This window comes from Rhinopithecus bieti, unplaced genomic scaffold (genome assembly GCF_001698545.2).
Source record: "Rhinopithecus bieti isolate Rb0 unplaced genomic scaffold, ASM169854v2 scaffold_13577, whole genome shotgun sequence".
Taxonomy (NCBI): Eukaryota; Metazoa; Chordata; class Mammalia; order Primates; family Cercopithecidae; genus Rhinopithecus; species Rhinopithecus bieti.
The window spans coordinates 815,960-840,169 of record NW_016807867.1 but is presented as its reverse complement, the minus strand read 5'-3'; the positions used below and the strand labels follow the sequence as shown (position 1 = coordinate 840,169).

At 45.7% G+C, this 24,210-nt stretch overlaps 1 protein-coding gene across 4 annotated transcripts in view; it reads right to left on the bottom strand.

The window, feature by feature from the left end:
- Positions 1-18,794, bottom strand: part of RMC1 (regulator of MON1-CCZ1) — a 32,872-nt gene extending 14,078 nt beyond the window's left edge. For 3 of the 4 annotated variants that reach the window (XM_017884002.1, XM_017884001.1, XM_017884000.1), the window contains exons 1-10: positions 18,537-18,794; positions 17,787-17,863; positions 15,213-15,297; positions 14,215-14,271; positions 12,975-13,061; positions 5,861-6,001; positions 5,440-5,543; positions 2,968-3,057; positions 2,773-2,878; positions 1,636-1,747 (exon numbers count right to left, since the gene is read on the bottom strand). In XM_017884002.1, coding sequence (XP_017739491.1) covers positions 1,636-1,747; positions 2,773-2,878; positions 2,968-3,057; positions 5,440-5,543; positions 5,861-6,001; positions 12,975-13,061; positions 14,215-14,271; positions 15,213-15,297; positions 17,787-17,863; positions 18,537-18,638 — 961 coding nt within the window. In that variant the 5' untranslated portion in view covers positions 18,639-18,794. The remainder of the gene's footprint in view (positions 1-1,635; positions 1,748-2,772; positions 2,879-2,967; positions 3,058-5,439; positions 5,544-5,860; positions 6,002-12,974; positions 13,062-14,214; positions 14,272-15,212; positions 15,298-17,786; positions 17,864-18,536) is intronic. The other variant, XM_017884003.1, reaches the window with a different exon arrangement.
- Between the last annotated feature and the right edge of the window lie 5,416 nt (positions 18,795-24,210).

Below are 24,210 nucleotides of genomic sequence, written 5' to 3'. Positions count from 1 at the left end.
GTTCCAAGTGTGAGCCATCTGACTACGTCTTGTACACTGAAACCTCAGACTAGCCAACTCTGCACTCCAATCTCCTTCAAAAGAGAGCCGGGAGAGACTGCTAGGAGGGACAGGCACAGAAGAGACAGACCCTGTGTGAACACAGTGAGAAGGCGGCCATCTGCAAGGAGGCCTGCAAGCAGGGAGGCCCCAGAAGAAAGCAAACCTGCAGACATCTTAATCTTGAACTTCTAGCCACCAGAACTGTGAGAAAATAAAGTTCTATTTAAGGAAAAAAAAAAGAGAGAGAGTGTTGAGTATTCTTTCAGTTCTATGTTAAAATCAATTACACTGGGAAAAGGCAAAATGAAGCAAATAAATGACTTTCCCTTTTCCTGAATTCCTGGCCTCCACTCTTCTGATTTCCCAACCCCACCTCTCCAGGCAGAAGGAGGACTGATTTGGGTAAGCCTAAGAGTCACAGCCAAAGCACTTACTGTGACTGTCAGTCCCAAAGAATCCAATATTCATCATCACTGTCACACGGAATGTGAGGAAGAGAAAAGTGATCCCAGGTTAAAGTAACAAGCATACAGCCAAAGTTAATTTCAGCGTTACAGAGCTCAGGCAAACAGAAAACGTTATGGACGTACTCAGTATTAAAACATCTTTCACCATCAATGAGTAATCGAAACTATCCATTCTACAGCTCAGGTAAGATAAATTATTTCCTCCCAAGGGAGATTCATCTAGCTTAGAAAATGCTTTTTTCACAACATATTTCACAACATAACAGTAGTAGTTGCATTTTTTAAAAAACTACAACAGGCTGGTCACGGTGGCTCACACTTGTAATCCTAGCACTTTGGGAGACTGAGGCAGGCAGATCATCTGAGGTCAGGAGTTCAAGACTAGTCTAGAACATGGTGAAACTCCATCTCTATCAAAAATAAAAAAATTGGGGCCGGGCGTGGTGGCTCATGCCTGTAATCCCAGCACTTTGAGAGGCCAAGGCGGGCAGATCACTTGAGACCAGAAGTTCAAGACCAGCCTGGCCAACATGGTGAAACCCCATCTCTACTAAAAATACAAAAAAATTAGCTGGGCATGGTGGCACATGCCTATAATCCCAGCTACTTAGGAGGCTGAGGCAGGAGAATCACTTGAACCTTATCTCCTCTCACAAGTATTTAAGCAACTGAATACTTGGTTCGATTGCTCGAATACCTCACAACCTTGATCTTCTAAGAGGCGGAGGTTGCAGTGAGCCAAGATCATGCCACTGCACTCCAGCCTGGGCAATAGATTGAGGCTCTGTCAAAAAAATAAATTTAAAAAAATATAAAAATTAGCTGGGCACGGTGGTGCACACCTGTAATCCCAGCTACTTGGGAGGCTGAGGCAGGATAATCACTTGAACCCAGCGGGTGGAGGTTGTAGGGAGCCAAGATCACGCCACTACATACCAGCCTGGGCAACTGAGTGAGACTCCCTCTTAAAACAACAAAACTGGACCAAATGGCCCCTGGCAAAATCAGACAGATCTGGGAATCTGTTTACTCCTCACTCCACTTTTAATGTGAGTCCCAAAGATCATGGTGAGAACACAGCCACGTGGTAAAATGGCAGCACAGACTCCTCTACAGAACCCGTTACCTGCAATGGGGATCTGATAGGGCTGGATCGATCGCGCAGGAAGCACTGGGTGGTGGAAGGTAACGGAGCCATCAAACTCTCCCCGTAACTTGATATCAAATATTACCGACGTCTACGGGGGGAGAAAACAAGACTGAGGCCAAAATGAATCACAGTTTCCCAGTCCCTTTCATTCCATCCCATCTTGCTGTTTAAATCAGTTTAAAAGCCTGTGTTTGCATCTCTTCCCTACAGGCTAGTTCTTGAGGAGGAATTTGTCATTAACATTACAACTCTCTTTTAATATTTTTATCTCCTCTCACAAGTATTTCCTGCATTTATGACATGCTTCCTTTGACAAGCTCAAAGTGACCTAAGCAGATCTCTGTCATTTACACTGGAAACATCTTCACGTGTCAGAGAGTTAGCGTCACCACCCTCTGCGAGGGTAGAGGAGGGAAGTGGCTTCTTTATACCAGAGGCCCAGCCCACAGGACCCATTCTAGTTGTCCTGGTCCACACGGCCTCAAAACCATTATCCCCTAGCACTATCATCCATGCTCACAATTGCAATAGAGAGTTCATGTACTCATGGAATGGAGCAGATTCCCACCTCCTTCCAAGGTCAAATCTCAAGTGTTACTTTCTGAAACAGTTTTCAATTATCTTTAATCAACTGACACAATCACTGTTTTCTAAACTACTTAACCCATTTCCATCTGGAAGATGAAAACTCTTAGCATAAAAAATAAAAATGCACTTTCTAATCTTACTCAGACATTTTGCCAATTTTCTTTTTTTTTTTTTTCCCCCCCAGAGACAGGATCTTGCTCCATCACCCAGGCTGGGTGCAGTGGCACAATCTCAACTCACTGAAGCCCCGACCTCCCGGGCTCAAGCTATCCTCCAGCCTTAGCCCCACAAGTAGCTGGGACTATAGGCGTGCACTACCACACCCGGCTAATTTTTTTATTTTTTATATAGGTGGGGTTTTGCCATGTTGCCCAGGCTGGTCTCAAGCTCCTGGGCTCAACCAGTCTGTCTGCCTTGACCTCCCAAAGTGCTGGGATTACAGGCGTGATCCACTGCACCCAGCCGCCAATTTTCACAAGGCTTTTAAGCAACCTTAACTTTGGTAGAAACGTAGACAGCTTGTACCTCTGTATCCTGATGATGCACGACTACCAGGTTGTCCACCACGTTCAGGGCAAACTTTCCCGTCCTATTTAACTTCAATATGTGCATCTTTTTACAGGCACCTTCTCTGTAGGATAGAAAGCAAAAAATAGATCAACAAGCTGCAGCTCACATTTTAAAATCACAGAGAGAGGGGAAACAAAGCATGAGGTCTACCGTGGCAGATGATAGAGGACCACCTCCGCTCCTGTGCTGTTGGAGGTCCGAGAATGGTGCCTCAAGAACAGAACATACAGCTGCCCGTATCTAATTAGGGAACAAAGAGTCATAAATCACATCTGGCCATTCAAAATTCCTTTGTTCTAAATGGCATCACCGTTAATTATGAGATATTCATTTAATGGATATTCTGCTGCCAACAAAAATGTTTACAAAGAAACATGCAGTTACTCAAAGCCTATTATAAAGTTAAGTGGAAAAGAGAACACACACTAAATACAGCTTGATCATAATCTTTTAAAAGAAAACCCCAAACCTAAGCATAGAGTCTAAAATGATTAGAAAGAAACACGTTAATAGTTACACTTGAGTGATATGCTAAGTTCATTTTCTTCTCTGTTTTCCAAGTTGTGTATAATGAATGCATATTCCTTAATAACAAGAATATAATCACTTTTTTTTTTTTTCATTTTTCAGAGACAGGGTCTCCCTCTGTCACGTGCAACCACAGCTCACTGCAACCTCCAACTCCTAGGCTTCGGTGATCTTCCCTCACCTCAGCCTCCCCAGTAGCTAGGACTACATGCACATGCCACCGTGCCTGGCTAATTTTTAAATATTTTTGTAGAAACAGGGTCTCACTATGTTGCCCAGGCTGGTCTTGAACTCCTGGCCTCAAGGCGCTCCTCCTGCCTTGGCCTCCCCAGTCACCCAGTCACTGGTATTACAGGCGTAAGCCACCATGCTCAGCCTCTTCTATTTAAGTGCCATCTAATAAGTGTTGCTGTGAACAGTTCCTGAATGCATACTCTAGTCCAGTGGTAAACTCTGTGCTGGGCCTGCCCAGGGACAAGGAGACCAAAGTGGGAGAGAACAGGTCCCCACCTCCACTTCAGCCAGGACTGCTCTCGCTTTATCTATTGTCCAAATAGGAATGCTGGTTGGGCACGGTGGCTCATGCCTGTAAACCCAGCACTTTGGGAGGCCAAGGCGGGAGGATCACCTGAGCCCAGGAGTTCAAGGCCAGCCTGGGCAACATGGTGAAACTCCTTCTCTTCAGAAAATATAAAAATTATCCAGATGTGGTGGCATGCACCTGTAGTCCCAGCTACTCAGGAGACCGGGGCAGGACAATCCCTTGAACCTAGGAGGCGGAGGTTGCAGTGAGCCGAGATCGTAACACTGCACTCCAGCCTGGGCAACAGAGCGAGACTCTCCAAAAAAAATTTAAAAATAAACAGGAAAGCCACAGAAGAGTACCAAAAAAAACAAAAAAAAAAAAACAAAAAAGGAAGAAGAAATAAAGAAAAGAACATTATACTAACTACCAAAAAGTTTGAAAGTTTGGGGTTCTTTTTTATTAATCTCTATTGTGTGTTTAAAATTTTCATTACAAATTATTTAAAAACTGAGATATCCACTTTTTCAAATGAAAATATACCTTCGTACTGCCGGGCACGGTGGCTCACGCCTGTAATCCCAACACTTTGGGAGGCCGAGGCAGGCAGATCACCAGGTCAAGAGACTGAGACCATCCTGGCCAACATGGTGAAACCCTGTCTCTACTAAAAATACAAAAATTAGTTGGGCATGGTGGCACGTGGCTGTAATCCCAGCTACTCGGGAGGCTGAGGCAGGAGAACTGCTTGAACCTGGGAGGCAGAGGTTGCAGTGAGCCGAGATCGTACCAGTGCACTCCAGCCTGGCAACAGAGCAAGACTCCATCTTAAAAAAAAAAAAAAAAAAAAAAACAGAAAAAGGAAATATACCTCCATATATAAGTAATTGAGTTCCATGTTTGTTACATAAAAATCTTAATCTATTTTCTTATTTAGAACGATTATTAACTTAGCTTTAAAAAAAAAAAAAAAAAACCTGGCCAGGCACAGTGGCTCACACCTGTAATCCCAGCACTTTGGGAGGCCAAGGCAGGTGGATCACTTGAGGTCAGGAGTTCAAGACCAGCCCGGCCAACATGGCGAAAACCCTGTCTCTACCAAAAATAGAGAGATTAGCCAGGCGAGGTGACACATACTTGTAATCCCAGCTACTTGGGAGGCTGAAGCAGAAGAATCACTTGAGCCTGGGAGGCGGAGGCTGCAGCGAGCCGACACTGCACCACTGCACTCCAGCCTAGGTGACAGAACAAGATTCTATCTTGAAAAAAAAAGAAGAAATTATAAAACAAAAACACTAAGAAATAAATTAGTTCAAAGTTCTTGTCTTATCAGGCTAGAAAGGTAAAGGAATTCCTTAGCATCACAAAGCTGATAAAAATCAAAAGGAATGCCAAAACACGGCAGGTTTTCTGTGTTCAGAGGATCTAGACACTGAATACCCAAGACAAGGGGAGTCCTCCTCATGTGTTCTAGGGGTCAGGGCATCATGTGGTGCTTGTACCACACTCCTTCTATTATTTAGATTACTGAAAGCAATCGCAGGACGGAGTTCTCTCTGACACAGACATACACGGTAGCCATTGCGATGTCTCTTTCGGAAAGGCTGGGTTTAGTTGACTTAGGTGCAGCTGGTAATTCAATCTCAAACTTGGGCAGCTTTGACATAGTGCCAGCCTGTTTAGGGGGAAAAAGTTTTAGGAAAAACTTATTAAACCCTTTTGATGTTTCACCATTCCCTGTGTAAAACCAACAAGGATAAACATAGCCTTTGGATCCTTTCCACCGTCCCCCGTGTCCCCTCACGGCCTGTCTGCTCAGCATAGAATGAACGGCTCCAGGAGCTGACGGGTACACAGAGTGCCCTCTAGTGGTCAGAGTGGTGACATTACGGCTGGAGGAACCTGTCCCTAACATGCCTGACACATTAGGATGCTACAGCAACAGGGGATAACTGGGGAAATGTTGTGTTTTCAGGGGGGGCTTCCTCTCACCCTAAAGTGAAAAGGCTGCAGGACATTCTCCAGGACCGTGGTAGACAGCAAGATCACAGCACTCTCGGGGCAGTACATGTACCAATTCACATTGAGATTGTGGCTCTTCAAGAGTTTCAGGCTCCGTTTCTCTGGTAATACCTGAAGCAGAGTTTAAGAAACAGGATCTTCATTTAAAAAACAGCAAACTAATCCCAGCACTTTGGGAGGCCGAGGTGGGCAGATCACCTGAGGTCAGGAGTTCGAGACCAGCCTGGACAAAATGGTGAAACCCCCGTCTCTACTAAAAATACAAAAATCAGCTGGATGTGGTGGCACATGCCTGTAATCCCAGCTACTCGGGAGGCGGAGGCACAAGAATTGCTTGAATGAACCTGGGAGGCGGAGGTTGCAGTGAGTCAAGATTGCACCATCACACTCCAGCGTGAATGACAGAGCGAGACTCAGTCTCAATAAATAAATCAATAACAGCAAACTGTCAGAAGATTCTTACAGTGCACTCTGAGAATAAAAAGCAGAAGAAACCCACTAAGTGAAATGAACATTCTTACCTGTGCTTATTACAGCTACTACTTAACCAGCCCTGTGCTTGGTGCTTTATATGCTTGGGCAGGTGGAGCACATGGATACACCTAAGAGCAATTTGCAACAAAATTCTCCTCATCCAGGAAATGACCAAAAGAAACTGACACCTCCAGGGCCCCATGTATTAACTCAGCCACCTCCCAGGCCATGGCAGATCTGCCTTCTACTTGGCCTCCATCTCGACTCCAGTCTACACTGGGCCTGGGAGGAGCTCCCTTCTTCTAGCAGATGTGTTCATAAGACTGCATACAAATGCGATACTTTATAATCCAGGCACATTTTAAATGTACCGTAAATATTCTGCTATTACGGAACACTGTATAGAGCCCCCAAGACATAAATGCTCATGGTACACTGCACTGAAGAACTGCTGTGCAAGTCACAGGGAGGAGCCAGAAGCTTCTTAATAACTATAATAACTAGGATGTGCTAGAGTCTTCTTTCTTTTTAACTTTTTTCTTAAAGATCTGAAGCCATCTAGGTAACCTTAAGGTATACTTTCCCACTGCAGAGAACAGAAAGACTTTAAATGATTGCCATAGGGCACTCCTCCATAAAGCAAGCCACCCTTCCCATGCAATCACATGTACAAAGTTCTATTTCTGTGTGTATGGAATTTGTCTCAAGTTTGTTTCAAGTTCTCCTATTGGTCATTACAATTTTGAGGGTGGGGGGGATGGAGTTTAGTTCTTGTTGCCCAGGCTGGAGTGCAATGGCAAAGTCTTGGCTCACTGCAACCTCCGCCTCCCACGTTCAAGGGATTCTCCTGCCTCAGCCTCCCAAGTAGCTGGGATTACAGGCGCCCGCCACCACACCCAGCTAATTTTTGTATTTTTATTTTGAGACAGTAGAGACAACGCTTAGTAGAAATGGGGTTTAATAGAGACGGGGCTGGCCGGGCACGGTGGCTCAAGCCTGTAATCCCAGCACTTTGGGACGCCGAGACGGGCGGATCACGAGGTCAGGAGATCGAGACCATCCTGGCTAATACGGCGAAACCCCGTCTCTACTAAAAAATACAAAAAACTAGCCGGGCAAGGTGGCGGGCGCCTGTAGTCCCAGCTACTCGGGAGGCTGAGGCAGGAGAATGGCGTGAACCCGGGAGGCGGAGCTTGCAGTGAGCTGAGATCCGGCCACTGCACTCCAGCCTGGGCGACAGAGCGAGACTCCGTCTCAAAAAAAAAAAAAAAAAAATAGAGACGGGGCTTCACCATGGTGGCCAGGCTGGTCTCGAACTCCTGACCTCAGGTGATCGCCCACCTTGGCCTCCCAAAGTGCTAGGATTACAGGCATGAGCCACCGCGCCCAGCCAGTCATTACTAAGATTTCGATGATGGCCTTACAGCAAAGTACCATGGCATTAACGCACAGGTGTATTTTCTCTATCCATACATTCTAAATTATATTGCTTTCATTAGGTCAATAAAATCAAAACCTGAAAGAACTCTTAACACCCTCTGAATTAGTTCCACTTAGAGATCTCAGAAGCATGCCCAATAGGTCAGGAAGCTGGAACAGATGAAAAGAAACAGGCAGGTACATCAAAGGACACGATCCAGAGTGGAAAGGCAACCTCCAGATTCGGAGAAAATACTTGCAAATTGTATCTCTAAGAGGGTGTTAATATCAGAATATATAAAGAACTACAATTCAACAAATAACAATAATTTGATTTTTAAAATAGGCACAATGACCCGAATTAGTCATCTCTCCAAAGATGGTACACAAAGTGGCCAACACACACACAAGTGCTCAACATCACTAATCAACAAAGAGCACATATCAAAACCACAATTAAGATGGCTCTTATCGGCCGGGCGCGGTGGCTCACGCCTGTAATCCCAACACTTTGGGAGGCCGAGGCAGGCGGATCACAAGGTCGGGAGATCGAGACCATCCTGGCTAACACGGTGAAACCCCGTCTCCACCAAAAATACAAAAAATTGAGCCAGGAGAATGGCATGAACCCGGGAGGCGGAGTTTGCAGTGAGCTGACATCATGCCACTGCACTCCAGCCTGGGCGATAGAGCGAGATCTCCGTCCCCCCCCAAAAAAAAAAAAAAAAAAAGATGGCTCTTATCAAAAAAAAAAACAGCAAGCGTTGGTGAGAATACGGAGAAATTGGGACCCCTGTACACTTGGAGGGATTGCAAAATGGTGTAACTGCTACGGAAAACAGTATACAAGTTCCCTAAAACATTAAGAAACAGAACTACCATCTGCTCCAGCAATCTCACTCTGGGTATAAATCTAAAAGAACTGAAAACAGGATCTTGAAGAGGTATCTGCATACCTGTACTGACAGCAGCATTATTCACAATGGCCAAGAGGTGGACGCAACCCAAATGTCCCTCAACAGATGAACGGATAAGCAAAATGTGGTGTATACACTCAATGCAATAGTATCAGTCTTAAAAAGGAAACCCTATCACGTGCTATAGCATGGGGGAACCTTTAGGACATTATGGTAGATGAAATAAGCCAGTCACAAAGGGACAAATACTGTATAATTTCACATATATGAAGCATAAAAGGTAATCAAATTCGGCCGGACACAATGGCTCATGCCTGTAATCCCAGCACTTTGGAAGGCTGAGGTGAGAGGATCACCTGAAGTCAGGAGTTCAAGACCAGCTTGGCCAAGAGGGTGAAATCCCATCTCTACCAAAAATACAAAAATTAGCCAAGCGTGGTGGCACACACCCGTAATCCCAGCTATTCGGGAGGCTCAGATGGGAGAATCGCCTGAACCCAGGAGCCAGAGGTTGCAGTGAGCTGAGATCACGCCACTGCACTCCAGCCTGGGCGACAGAGTGAGACTCCATCTCAAAAAAAAAAGGAGTCAAATTCATAGAAACAGAAAGTAAAATAGAGATTGTTGGGGCTGCAAGGAAGGGATAAGGGGAGTTATTTACTGGATACAGTTTTGGTTTCACAAGATGAAAAATGTTCTGGAGCTATTTCATAACAAACAATGTGAATGAATATACTTAACACTACTGAACTGAACACTTAAAAACAGTTAAGATGATAAATATGTTTTTTACCACACTAAAAAAAAAAATTTTTGGCCACAACTGTGGCTCGTGCCCATAAATCCCAGCACTTGGGATGCCAAGGCAGGAGAAAGGCTTGAGCCTAGGAGTTCAAGACCAGTCTAGGCAACATGGCAAGGCCTCATCTCTACAAAAAAAAAAAAAAAAAAGGAAAAGAATTAGTTGGGCGTGCTGGCACACACCTGTAGTTCCAGCTACTCAGGAAGCTGAGGTGGGAGGACTACGTGAGGCTAGGAGGTCAAGGCTGCAGTGAGCCGTGATTGTGCCACTGTACTCCAGCCTGGGTGACAGAGATCCTGTCTCAAAATAATTATCACAAAATAAAAAAACTTTAAGAGGCAGTTAGTAAAATACAAATGGACAATATACAAATGAAAAGATGCTTACTTCCCTAGTAATGTAAAATGCAAATTGTCTTTCAGCCAGGTGTGGTGGCTCATGCCTATAATCTCAGCACTTTAGGGGGCCAAGATAGGTGGATTATTTAAGGCCAGGGGTTCAATAACAGCCTGGCCAACGTGGTGAAACCCCACCCCTACTAAAAATACAAAAATTAGCCAGGCGTGGTGGTGGGCACCTGTAGACCCAGCTACTTGGGAGGCTGAGACAGGAGACTTGCTTGAACCCAAGGGGTGGAGGAGCCGAGATAGTGCCACTGCATTCCAGCCTGGGCGACAGTGAGACTGTCTCAAAAAAAAAAGAAAAAAGAAAAGTCTTTCTGCCTCTCAGGTTGACAAATGTCTATGGACTGATAATATCCAGTTCTCCTAAAGGTATGAAAAGCAGAAGTTCCTATATTGCTAGTGAAAACGCACATGTCTAAAAGAGATTTGGTGATACCGGTTCAGCTTTTCAGATGTTCATACCTATACTGCAACTCTCCCTCTAACATAAAGAAGTGTGTACAAGAATGTTACTGAAGGGTTATTTGTAATCACAAAAAAATGGAAAACCAGCCAATGTCCAATAACAAAAAAATGGTTAAGCTGCAGTCCATCCATACAGTGGAATACTACCCAGTCAGAATAAAATATAGAATGATGTCCAAGATACACTTTGGGGAAAAAAAAAAAAAAAGCTAGCTGCAAGTTTATATATAACATTCCCCTTTTGGTTAAAAAGAAGTTTGTATGTATTTATTTTTAAAAATGGAGGAACATGCACCAAACTGTTCATAATAATTATTTATTGGGATTATAGGGAACATTTGCTTTCCATATTATGTATCTTGCAATGTTTGAATGTTGTTTTAACTTTTAGGTTCGGGGATAGATGTGAAGGTTTGTTACACAGGTAAATTCATGTCACGAGGGTATGTGGTACAGATTATTTCATTACCGAGGTATTAAGTCCAGTCCCCAATAGTTATCTTTTCTGTTCCTCTCCCTCCTCCCACCCTCCCCTGCTCAAGTAGATCCCCGTGTTTGCTGTTTCTTTCTTTGCATTCGTAACTTATCATTTAGCTCCCACTTAGAAGTGAGAACATGTGGTATTTGGTTTTCTGTTCCTGTGTTAATTTGCTAAGGATGATGGCCTCCATCTCCACCCATGTTCCCACAAAAGACATGATCTTGTTCATTTTTATGGCTGCATAGTATTCCATGGTATATATGTACCACATTTTCTTTATCCAATCTGTCACTGATGGGCATTTAGGTTGATTCCATGTGTTTGCTATTGTGAACAGTGCTTCAGTGAACATTCATGTGCATGTGCCTTTACGGTAGAATAATTTACATTCCTCTGCATATACACCCAGTAATGGGGCTGCTAGGCCCAACGGCAGTTCTGCTTTTAGTTCTTTGAGGAATCGCCATACTGTTTTCCACAAAGGTTCAACTAATTTACACTCCCAGCAACAGTGCATAAGGGTTCCCTTTTCTCCACAACCTTGCCAACATCTGTTATTCTTTGACTTTTTTATAATATCTATGCTGACTAGTGTGAGATAGTATCTCATTGTGGTTTTGATTTGCATTTCTCTAATGATCAGTGATGTTGAGCTTTTTTATGTTTGTTGGTCGCGTGTATGTCTTCTTTTAAAAAGTGTCTGCTCATGTCCTTTGCCCACTTTTTTTTGAGATAGAGTCTTGCTCTGTTGCCCAGGCTGGAGTGCAGTGCACCATCTCAGCTCACTGCAACCTCCGCCTCCCAGGTTCAAGCAATTCTCCAGCCTCAGCCTCCCTAGCAGCTGGGATTACAGGTACCTGCCACCACACCGGGCTAATTTTTGTATTTTTAATAGAGATGGGGTTTCGTCATGTTGGCCATGCTGGTCTTGAACTCCTGACCTCAGGTGATCTGCACGCCTCGGCCTCTCAAAGTGCTGGGATTACAAGTGTGAGCCACTGGGCCTGGCCTTTGCCCACTTTTTAATGAAGTTTTTTTGTTTGTTTTTTTGAGATCGGGTCTCACTATCATCCAGGCTGGAGCACAGTGGTGTGATCTTGGCTCACTGCAACCTCCCGCCTCCTGGGCTCAAGCAGTCCTCCCACTTCAGCCTCCCAAGTAGCTGGGACTACAGGCGCACCCCACCACACCTGATTAACAATTTGTATTTTTTATAGAGATGGGATTTCATCATGTTGGCCTGGCTGGTCTCAAACTCCTGGACTCAAGCCATCTGCCCACCTTGGCCTTCCAAAGAGCTAGAATTACAGGCATGGGACACCAAACCCCCCCACCCCGCTTTTTTTTTTTAAAGGTATTACTTGCAATTAGGAAAAAAAAAAAAAGAATAAAATCCCCAGCAAGAGACTAAAGCTGAGTGCTGCAGCTCATTCCTGTAATCCTGGCACTTTGGGAGGCCAAGGCAGGAGTCGAGGTTAGGAGCTTAACACCAGCCTGGGCGACATAGCGAGACTTCCGTCTCTATAAAAAACTTTAAAAATTAGCCAGGGCTGGGCGCGATGGCTCACACCTGTAATCCCAGCACTTTGGGAAGCCGAGGCGGGCGGATCACCTGAGGTCAGGAGTTTGAGACCAGCCTCAACATGGTGAAACCCCATCTCTACTAAAAATACAAAATTAGCCAGGCATGGTGATGCATGCCTGTAATCCCAGCTACTCATGAGGCTGAGGCAGGAGAATCACTTGAACCTGGGAGGTGGAGGTTGTGGTGAGCTGAGATCATGCCATCACACTCCAGCCTGGGCAGTTAGAGCAAAACTCCATCTCAAAAAAATAAATAAAATAAAATAAAATAAAATAAAAATTAGCCAGGCATGATGGTACATGCCTGTAGTCCTACCTACTCAGGAGGCTGAGGCAGGAGGATTGCTTGAGCCCAGGAGTTTGAGATTACAGTGAGCCACAATGTCGCCACTGCACTGCAGCCTGGGCAACAGAGCAAGATTCCATCTCTAAAAAATGTTTAAAAAAAAAAAAAATTCTCTTCAGTACTGAATTCAAAAGGCTGTCAGAATGCTATCACTGAACTTTTACCAACAAACATAAATGATAAACATAATACCTGGTAAAATTCGATTCCTTGATCTGTTATGAAGACAATTTCAGTAGAACTAGTCCAGCAGAATCCTAGAATGTTGGCATTCTTAGTCTAAGAAAAATTTTTAAAAAATATTTATAATTAATAAGAAACAATATATATAACTCTTTTCAAAAGCTTAACAATCTCTGCAGTTTGTTATTCTTTAATGAAAGTTCCCCGGAATGTTTACTAATTAACAAAACAATTTTTATTTTAAATACTATGTTCCCTGATTTTTGCCCATAACTCTTCATTCAAGAACCTGAATCCTAATTCCTTCTACTGAACAGAACGGGGGAAGTCTATGTTTTGTAGAAAGGTAACCAACCAGAGCTCACAGACACAGCTTCTCCCTGCGGGAATCACCGTACTGCCGACATTCTCAGTCACCCACATTACAAAAACTGTTATTACAAATGTACAAAGGCCTAAGGGTCTTTAGCGAGTGTTGACCAAAATGGGTTGAGGACCCTGAGACACACACCCTACTCGCTTGAGGGCAGACAGGGCTGAGCAGGGCTGGGCTGAGGGCCTCCTTACACGGGGCCACCACAGGGCAGGGGGACAGTGGTGGGGATGCACCTCTCCTCATTGAATAGTCCACCCTGAACTCCACTGAGCAAAACAGCCACAAAGATGCAGAAAGCCCTACCCCAACCACTAGCAGCCTCTGTCAGCGCCCAGGGTGCCACACTGCCACTTTTAGCTCAGCTCCCTCTAGCCTAGTTTACGACACCCAGCAAATCTCATTAATGTGGATCAGAATCAACACCTGGGGGAAGCAACAAAGAAAGTAAGGACGAGACAAAGACAACAAATGGAGGAAAGGAAACTTCAGGAAAGAGAAAAAGAAACTCCTCACCAGAAACCTCCACTCCATGTGGCTGTGAGGGATCGCAGGGCCCAGACCCAGATGTGCTGTCGGCCCAGTGAGGAGAAAAAGGGCAGGACAGATGACAGCCCCCAAGGGCTAGCACCACTGGGTGTTCACCACACGTCATCCATTGAACCCTCCCCGCTCCAAAGGAACAAGTTTTCAAGCTTAGAAAACTGTTCAACGTCACAAAGCAAACACCCTGCCCGACTCCAGTTTTGGAATCAACATGTGGGACGGTCTGACTTCAAGTCTGTGCTCCCTGTGACCCTGATGCCCCGCTCTCCACAACATAACCCAGCTCAACACCACTGATGCCAGCAGCTGAGAAAGGGCCTGGGGTCATACCTTGCACTCCTGTGTGTATTCCAGCTGGGAATTATCAGGGATAAAATTACAAAAATCCTGAAAGGAAAAACACACACACACATTTGGATTAGGCAGCATACTGCTAAATGGGTAGTAGTATGCCTACGTTGGCATACTACAAGAAAAGATAAATATTAACTTAAAAGTGACCAGAAAATAACTGAAGACAACCCAAACACAGGAAAGATAAAAAGACCAATTCGGATCATCTGTCTCAACAGCAGCAGGCTTACGATTCAATTTTTTTTAAGTTAATACAAATATTCAGTTACAGTTTAGTAACTCCTTTCAAAATTCATTCCTCAAGCAGCTGATGTCAGAGAAATGTGTTGCTGCACTTACTAAGAGGCTTCCCCAAGACTTTAACACTTAAAACTGATGGAAGAAACCACGAGAGGATCCTGCCTGTTTGGAACAGCCTTCCCTCTACTCTACAAACGGCAATGGTGAACATTTACAAGGGCTAAAGTGCTTGCAGGCTGTTTCGACTTGGAATATCTGCTCCTATCAGATCTAGCACTCAGAAATGAGAGATGAGAAGGCTAATTCATAAAGTAGCCAAAAATGATGCCTCACACAGTCTATGCTGCTAGCTATCAAGCAATACAAAAGACACACAAAGTTACAAATTACTTTTTAACAATTTTTAAGGGAGGCTGAGGTGGGAGAATCACTTGAGCCTGAGAGATCGAGGCTGCAGTGAGCCGAAATCACATCACTGCACTCCAGCCTGGGCAACAAAGGAAGACTGGCTCAAAAAAATTTTTTTAATTTAATTTAAAATCAAACTAAGGTCATTTTTTTTAACCCACTCAAATGTCTTTTTTGTTTTGAAGGCTCTAATACAATACAACATAACTATACCTTTCACAATAGTAAGATAATAAGTTTCTTTTAACACTGAAAATTTGCAATTCCTTCTCTTCCAAATGCATTTCTAATGCCCTTTAATGCTATATTTTAAAGATAAGTCTTACCACAGTCTTTGACGTCCTCTGAACAGCCAATATCTTATTTTCTAAGGAAAACTTAATGCACTTCACTTCTCCTTTGTCATCCATTCTTTAAGAAGAAAGAATGTGTTAGTAGTTAAATAATCGAATTCTAGCTACTATCATTTATTGAAAAGGCAAAAGACACAACCTATATTCAGGAGGCAGCAAACTCTAGTCTAAAATTAAAGTTATGTTTCCGAAGCCATCGGGAGGACCTCTTTTCAAACTACCAAATCTAACTGGAAACAACTTGCTGGGAAAACAAGTGATTGAAGAATTGAGATCACACGCACATATCACCTGAGAATTGTTCGCAACATAAATAACTATAGACCCGCACAGGAGCCTTCTCCATGACTGCTGTTTCTCTCTCACAGCAAAGCTTCTGGAAAGAACTATCTACTTGTGCATCTCACAGCGCATTCATTATGCAAACCTGCGATGCACCAGATGGCTCCACCACAGTGTCTCACGACCGCCTCAGACAGAAGTTAAAAAGTGAACTCAGCTGGGCACAGTGGCCTACACCTGTAATCCCAGCACTGTGAGAGGATGGAGGATCACAGGAGTTCAAGACCTGCCTCTATTCAAATACATACTTTTTTAAATTAAAAATTCATTTTAAAAAAGCAAACTCAAGGGATGGATTACAGAGGGGCTCAAGGAAACTTTTCGGGGTCTGAATATGTTCATTGCCTTGACTGTGGTGATGGTTTCATGGGTATATACATGTCAAAACTCACATATTGTATAATATTAAATGTGTACAGTTTATTGTGTGCCAACTATGCCTCAATAAAGCTGCTTTTAAAATATCTTTTTTTTTTTTTTTTGCGATGGAGTCTTGCTCTGTCACCCAGGCTACAATGCAGTGGCGCGATCTCGGCTCACTGCAACCTCTGCCTCTCAGGTTAACGTGATTCTCCTGCCTCAGCGTCCTGAGTAGCCGGGATTTCAGGTTTGCACCACCACACCCGGCTAATTTTTGTATTTTTAGTAGAGATGGAGTGTCACCATGTTGGCCAGGCTGGTCTCGAACTCCTGATCTCAAGTGATCCACCCACCTCGGCCTCCCAAAGTGCTGGCATTACAGATGTGAGCCACCGCGCCCAGTCTAAAAACTCTTTTTAGGTTAAATTCAGTACCTTCCTCCCCACAAACTTCTCAGAGTCCCCAGTCTAGATTATCATGGGCTCACTCTTGTTTTCCACACCCAACCAACCCCCTGAGTCTTACCAGAGACCCATCTTCCTAAGTATCCCTTGACTGCCTATGCAGTGCCACTCTACATTGCCAGAGCACTGCTCGTCACCACACCTGGCTCGGCTGACTGCTACTCTCCACGGCATCCCTAACTCTGACAGGCTCCCAACTAAGCCAGCCTCGTGCTGTGAACAGCACGATCTTTCCAAACACTGACACGATCATGCCACACCCCACCTGACGTGTCAATAAGATAAAGCTCTAATTCCATAGGAGAATATCTAAGTTTCAAGCTGACCCCTGCCAGTGGCCACACCACCACCATTTCCCTTACCTGTAGACACACCCTGTGTAACCTTCAGTTACACAGACCCGGAGTTCCCCCAAAACACCATGCTCGAACCCCATCCACACTTTAAAACCCCATCCATACTTTAAAAAACTTTGCTTAGGCCGGGTGCAGTAGCTCATGCCTGTAATCCTAGCACTGTGGGAGGCCAAGGTGGATCGCCTGAGGTCAGGAGTTTGAAACCAGCCTGGCCAACGTGGTGAAACCCCATCTCTACTAAAAATACAAAAAAATTAGCCAGGCGTAGTGGCAGGCGCCTGTAATCCCAGCTACTTGGGAGGCTGAAGCAGGAGAATCGCCTGAACCTGGGAGGCGGAGGTTGCAGTCAGCCAAGATCGCACCAATGCACTCCAGCTGGGCACAGAGGGAGGCTCCCGCTCTCAAAACAAAAGACCGTTTCTCATTAACACAGGCCAACAGTAAAATTAAGTCACTACTGAACTGAGGGCCTACATTAAACTTTCACCTTCTGTAAGCACCAGTATTAACGTGGCCAGATAGCTTATCATCCAAATCGAGCCACTTCTGAAAGTGAAAGGGGCTGCTATTGATCATTACACCTGTTCAACAGTGCAAACTGTGACCATGCAGTCACCTTAAGTGGCAGTCATGATTTTCTTATATTATTACATGAGAAACAATGAATCTCCTTCACCTGCCACTCTGGAACGACCTGGGCTAAAGAAATGAAGGCCCTCCTCGGTCAACAAACCAGAAATGGGCACATCATCACGCTGACTTGTTAATTTCCAGTGCCAGAAAGTGGGTGCCCCACTTTTGAAGTATTTGGCTCCCAAATGAAATGCTCCAGATATTCCACTCTGACAAGAGGTGCTAGTAAGTGCCACTAAGACCCTCCCTACAGACAGGGCTTCCATGTACGCACACACACTTCAGGTCTCTTAGGGCGGGCCAAATGACAAAATTATAAAAAAACCTTTTGAATTAGAAAAACACCATTCTGTTTACATGATAAAATGATCTTAAAGTGTCTATGCCATTACCTAAATGAGATGGGATTCCTATCATCTGGGCCTTTAACTACCACACCAGTAGCTCCACCAGATCGAACAGCAAAAACCTGAGAGGCAAAAGCAGCAAAGTTAATAGCCTGAACTCTGAACGGATCTAAACTCAAAAGCCGACCCGCAAGCGATTATCTCTGTTATACACCACCCTGGGTTCAACTAAAGTAACACATATCAAGGTACAGATGTTTGGCTGCTCATGTGAATTTTAAAAACCAAGAGCTGAGAGCGAAAAGGATGCCACTCCAAGTGTGGCCCACTGTGCCACACCGGGTCGGGTCCCCAGGCTCCAAGTTCTAAGGCCGGTTCGCGCATCGGCGCCGCTGATGCGCTTGAAGTAGTCTCTTCCCCCTTTACAAAATTCCAAGGAAAATGAAAATCTCGACGTCTAAAACCTTGACTGCGAGTGTAACTAATGACAAAGACAACAAAAGAAGCCTAGAAAAGATGGGCGCGCCAACAGTTGAGATACCAGCCACGAGGCCACGGCGTCCGCGCAGCAGGTTCGGGGGTCCAGCCCCGGGGTCACCTGCGAGGACACCTGGCCGCGGCTGAGCCCACCCAACAGGGAAGGAGCGTGCGCCGCCTCCCGCGCTGGGACGGGACAGGACCGGACAGGAGGGGACGCTCGGGCCTGGTCGCGCGGGACCAGCCTTGGTGCGCCCACGACTCCGGCAGGGCCGCGCGGGGGAGGAAGGCGGGGGAGGAAGGCGCGGGCCGGCAGACCTGCTTGTTGGCCTCATCGAAGAAGACGCAGTTGACAGGGTTCGCCTTCTCGAACTGCACCGGCCGCTCGCACAGCTCCAGGTAGTAGTCCTCCTCGCCCATGGCGGGCGCCGCGACCGCGGTGGGGACCCCGAGGGCGGCAGCCAGCGTGGAGCGGGGCTGGCGGTCAAGCCCGGCCCGGACTGTGACTGTGGCTGCGGCTGCTGCTGCGGCTGCTGCTCTGGGCCCGGCGCGGACGCCGCTTCCTGGTGCCACGCCCCCACCCCGCCCACCACGTGACCCGCGGTCCTCTGCGCTTAAGCGGGCAGCGTCTGGCTGCGGTGGGGCCCACCGGCCGTAACCACGCCCCACCCCGGTGCTGGAGGCTCCTCCCTTCTCCCCGAGAGCAGGAGGAACGCGGCGGCATGACCCGGAAGCCCGCGCGGTTCCCCGCGAACCGAGGGCGGCGGGGCCGCCAACCCTACCCCACTGTGGGTTCCTGCGCGCGGCTCGGTCGCCCTGCCCCGGCCTGTCCCCCGGCGTGGGACCGTTCCCGGTCTACGAAAGGCTCCTCCTTGCTTTCGGGAGGATTTCCCAAGCGCCTCCTGCGCCTGAGTTCCAGCCTCTGGGAGCTTCGTCAGGGAGAAGGGGCTGAAGGCTCACTGAGCAGGTGCAGGGGCGCCAGAGACCGTCTCCAACCGCCTCAGCGCTTCTGCGGGCTCTTCCGCTGGAGCCAGAAACCGAATTGACAAGAGACAGATAAACAAAAGAAAAGCATACACACTTTTTAAGTTTTTCATGGGGACCTTCAAAGGAGAGTGAGGTCTGAAGAAGTGGCCAAAGCAAGATGCTTTTATACTTTTTAGACAAAGAATGATGCATTTGAGAATAAAGCACAAAAGGCATCTGGTTAGGGGCGGTACATTTCTAAGGGAGTCACTAGGAAAAATTTTGGGGGGGTGTAAAACTAGTGAAAGATAAGTACTACTTGGGAAGTTCGTTTATTCAGGTCCATTGCAGCCCCAACTCCCAGTCTCTGGTGATAAGGGCTATTTTCTGGCCCGGGTACAGAGAGGGTACCACTCCCAGAGGAATCTTTACTGCTTGTTCCCTGTAGGAAATGACAGGCCATCTAGCCCTTTCTGAAACTGCAATTTCTCCAGTGTTTTTAGCTCAAAATAATATACCAATTTTTGGACATATTTTAGGATAGCACATCCTTACTGCTTCCTAGTAACAGGGAAACCTAATTTAGATTGTGGCTCAGCAAGCCTTTTTCCTTGATAAGAAACATGACATTTACCATGTTAGCCCCTCTTTTTTTTGTTTCAGAGGCAGAGTCTCTCTCTGCCCAGGCTGGAGTGCAGTGGTGCGATCACAGCTCACTGCAACGTCAATCTCCCATCTCAGCCTTCCAAGTAGCTGGGACCGCAGGTGCATGCCACCACACTTGGCTCGTTTTTTTATTATTGTGTTTTGTAGAGACGGAGTTCTCTGTTGCCCAGGCTGGTCTCAAACTACTGGCCTCAAGTGATTCTCCCACTGACAGTGCTCAGCCCCCATGTTAACCCTTTTTTTTTTTTTTTAATTATTATTATTTTGAGATAGAGTTTCGTTCTTGTTGCCCAGGCTGGAGTCCAATGGCCCTGACTCGGTTCACCGCAACTTCCACCTCCCAGGTTCAAGCAATTCTCCTGCCTCAGCCTCCCAAGTAGCTGGGATTACAGGCACCTGCCACCATGCCCAGCTAATTTTTTTGTGTGTGTTTTTAACATAGACCAGGTTTCACCATGTTGGCCAGGCCAGTCTCCAACTCCTAACCTCAGGTGATCTGCGCACCTTGGCCTCCCAAAGTGATGAGATCACAGGCACGAGCCACCGCGTCCGGCCCCATGTTAATCCTTTCTGAGGTGTTCAGTAGTATCAGGCATATTGACATTATTGTGAAATACATTTCCAGAAATTTTTTATCTTGCAAATCTGATTTCTGTCCCTAAATTTGACTAATCTAAGTATCTCATATAAGTGGATTTTATAGTATTTGTCCATTAGTGTCTGGCTTCTTTTGCTTAGCAAAATATCCTCAAGGTTCATCCAGGTAGCACGTGTCAGGATTTCCTTCCTTCATTAAGGCTGAATAATATTCCATTTTATGTATATAGCACATTTTGTTTATCCATTCATCTGTTGATGGGCATGTGAGTTGTTTCCACCTTTGGCTGTTGTAAATAAAGCTATGCAAATATATGTTCAATATTCTGTTTTTAATTCTTTTGGGTCTATACCCAAAAGTTGGATTACTGGATCATATGGTAGTTCTATTTCTCAGAGAGCCATTTTTGAGTGGTTTTGATGTCTGAGTCCAAGAGTTCGGTTTGGAGCATGTGAATCCAAGGAGAAATGACATCTAGGCAGATGGACATATTGGTCTGAAACTCACCAGAGAAGTGACAAGACTGGAAATGTAAGACTCCTCCACTCAGCGTCACCCACCCAGGCCCATGCCACACATAGAAAACCCGATAACTCCAGAACCCTGCTCTCCAGCCACACTGTGCCATCCGTGCAGCTGGCTTGTTTAGCTGTTTCCTGTGACTTTTCCTCAACATCATCAGGATGCCCTGTCGTTGTTCTGTCCTCTCTACCCCAGTCTATCCGCCCTCTCCTCTCTTCCCTTCCCTCTTCATCAGCTTTGGTTTCATTTCTCTGCATTCCAGTTTTTTGCCATTTTTTTTGCCAGTTTTTGCCATTGCCTTTAACATCCTTGCTGTGCTGTTCTTGTCACACTTATCTGGCAGAGCCTCCGCCCTGGATGAACTCAGCCACCTGCTTTCCCAGTACCTACTACTGGAGGGGCCACACAACAAGACAGAGGGCACTGCTGGAAATTCAAATGGGTCTTCAGCCCTGCCTGGCTATCCCCGTCATTGTCTCTCCTGTTCTCTGCAAGGACATTTTCAGGCCTTCTCCACACTCTTCAGACTGTCTAACCCCTATTTCCATGAACATCGAGGCCTTCAGATGGAAACTGGGTTTCATACCAGTTGCGCAGCCCACCATAGCTGCCCCTCTAGAAAACGGTCCATCTTGCCCAAGGCCAAACCCTGTTTATTTATTTATTTATTATTTATTTATTTACTTTTGAGATGGAGTTTTGCTCTTGTTCCTCTTGTTGCTCAGGCTGGAGTGCAATGGCACGATCTTGGCTCACTGCAACCTCCACATCCCGGGTTCAAGTGATTCTCCTGCCTCAGCCTCCCGAGTAGCTGGGATTACAGGCATGCACCACCACGCCCAGCTAATTTTGTATTTTCAGTAGAGACGGGGTTTCTCCATGTTGGTCAGGTTGGTCTCGAACTCCCGACCTCAAGTGATCCGCCCGCCTCGGCCTCCCAAAGTGCTGGGATTACAGGCGTGAGCCACCGTGCCTAGCCCAAACCCTCTTTATTTTTATATTTTTGCAAATACCACAGTGACTTACCAGCACTTCTTTGAATTCCATCTTTCGGCCTGGTGCAGTGGCTCACACCTGTAATCCTAGCGCTTTGGGAAGCCGAGGCATGTGGATCACCTGAGGTCAAGTGTTCGAAACCAGCCTGGCCAACATAGTGAAACCCCGTCTCTACTAAAAATACAGAAAAAGTAGCCAGGAGTGGTGGCAAGTACCTGTAATCCCAGCTACTCAAGAGGCTGAGGCAGGAGAATCGCTTGAACCCGGGAGGTGGAGGTTGCAGTGAGCCAGGATCATGCCATTGCACTCCAGCCTGGCCAACAAGAGGAACAAGAGCAAAACTCCATCTCAAAATTAAATAAAAAATAAATAAATAAATACAGGGCTTGGCCTGTTTATATAAACAGGAGGCAGAAGTTGCAATGAGCAGAGATCGCACCACCACGCTCCAACCTGGGCAACAGAGCAAGACTCTGTCTCAAAAAAAAAAAAAAAGTAAAATCTTTTAAAAAATGAATTCCATCTTTCACCTTCTCAAAAAAGCCTACAGTGTTGACCATGCCGTGTTTCTCTCATATAGGCAACCTCTCCTCAAATCCTGCTCCTAGAAGCAGACTTTATATTCGCTCATTTCTCCCATCGTAAAAACAAAACAAAAACAGAACTGAAAACACAGAGGACTTCCCTAAAACACACGTCCCTGTCTGGCTATCACTGCCTTCCTCTACTTCACGGTGAACAGGAGTCAGTCTTGGCCTATCCCCACTCATAGCCTTCATGCCCAAGCAGGGACAGGCCATCAGCTTAGGTAGAAATTTAGAGAAAGAGACTTCTAAGAAAACCCAAAGCTACTCCACAGAAGTGCGTATTTCAAACATGACACCACAGGAATGTTTGCCAAGGACAGAGCAGCCATCCAGTGTGTGTGTGTGTGTGTGCCTGTGTGTGCCTGTGTGTGCATGCTTCACACTTAGAAAAGACCATGGTCTTTTTGTGACACCGGGCATCTCGTCCTCCCCAGAGAATTCGGTGCAGTTGACTCCGGCAGATGTTTTTGTCCTAAGAGCCAGGCTTGAATAAAGTCTTTATGCCTCCATGAGCTATCTCTTTCTGTTGCAAATTTCTTCTGCATTAAAACAGTTCGATTATTTGCCCCATGCCCATATAGGATTCCCTATTCTTCATAAATTTAAAAAAAAAAAAAAACCTTTTCATTGATAAACATCAAAACTCTGCAAATAGTCTTTTAAAAATGGACAACAGACATTTCTACTTTGAGGTTCCGTATGTCACCAGAACTCACATATTAAAGTGCCTAGTATCAGTATGGAAATCACCAAAAGGACTGACCAGAATTTGAATTAAATGAGAATTTTCTTTCTATCATATCCCTACCTGGCCTGATCATTGCTTCCTGTCTCAGAACATTCTTCTGTGGATTTCCTTTGCTACTGAGTCAGATACTTTCTTCCTCATTTCTGTTGTTTGTGTAACGGATGTTTCTGCTGTGTCTTTGAAACTGCCTTTGCAAAAGTTATAGCTGAGGAAATTATGACAGTGAAAGAGATCAGACCTAACCGACTGCATCTTGCTTCTAACCTTTAAGCGGCCCTTGTTCATTCCTGGGCATTTGGGAAAGAATTCAGTTCATAGTTTGACTCTGAAACAAAATTAATAATAGCCCTTTCGCAAAAAGACTCCCTTCTTGCCTGGGGCCAGTCTGCTTTGCAGACAAGTTAGCTACAAGATTAGAAATTATGGTTTAGGGGTCATGCAGCCTCTGGCTCCAAGAGTCTGAACCTCCCCAAATTGCTTCTGGGGATAGCATCACTATTGTAACACCTCAGATCGGTGCGTGAGATATTTTGTAGACCCTACACTGAATGGATCAGCTGACACCATCTGGACCAGTAATCTGGCCCAATCAGTTCTGCCATCCCATCTAGGAGTAGAAAACAGCAAGAAAACCTCATTTTGACCCCCCTAGGATTCCATCTCCAATCCGCACTCTCCACTTCCTGAGCCCCTACCTGCCAAATAATTATGTTTGTTTGTTTGTTTGTTTGTTTGAGATGGCATCTCACTCTTTTGCCCAGGCCGGAGTGCGGTGGCACAATCTCGGCTCACTGCAACCTCTGCCTCCCGGGTTCAAGGGATTCTCCAGCCTCAGTCTCCCAAGTAGCTGGGATTACAGGCACGTGCCACCACGCCCGGCTAATTTTTTGTATGTTTAATAGAGCCCAT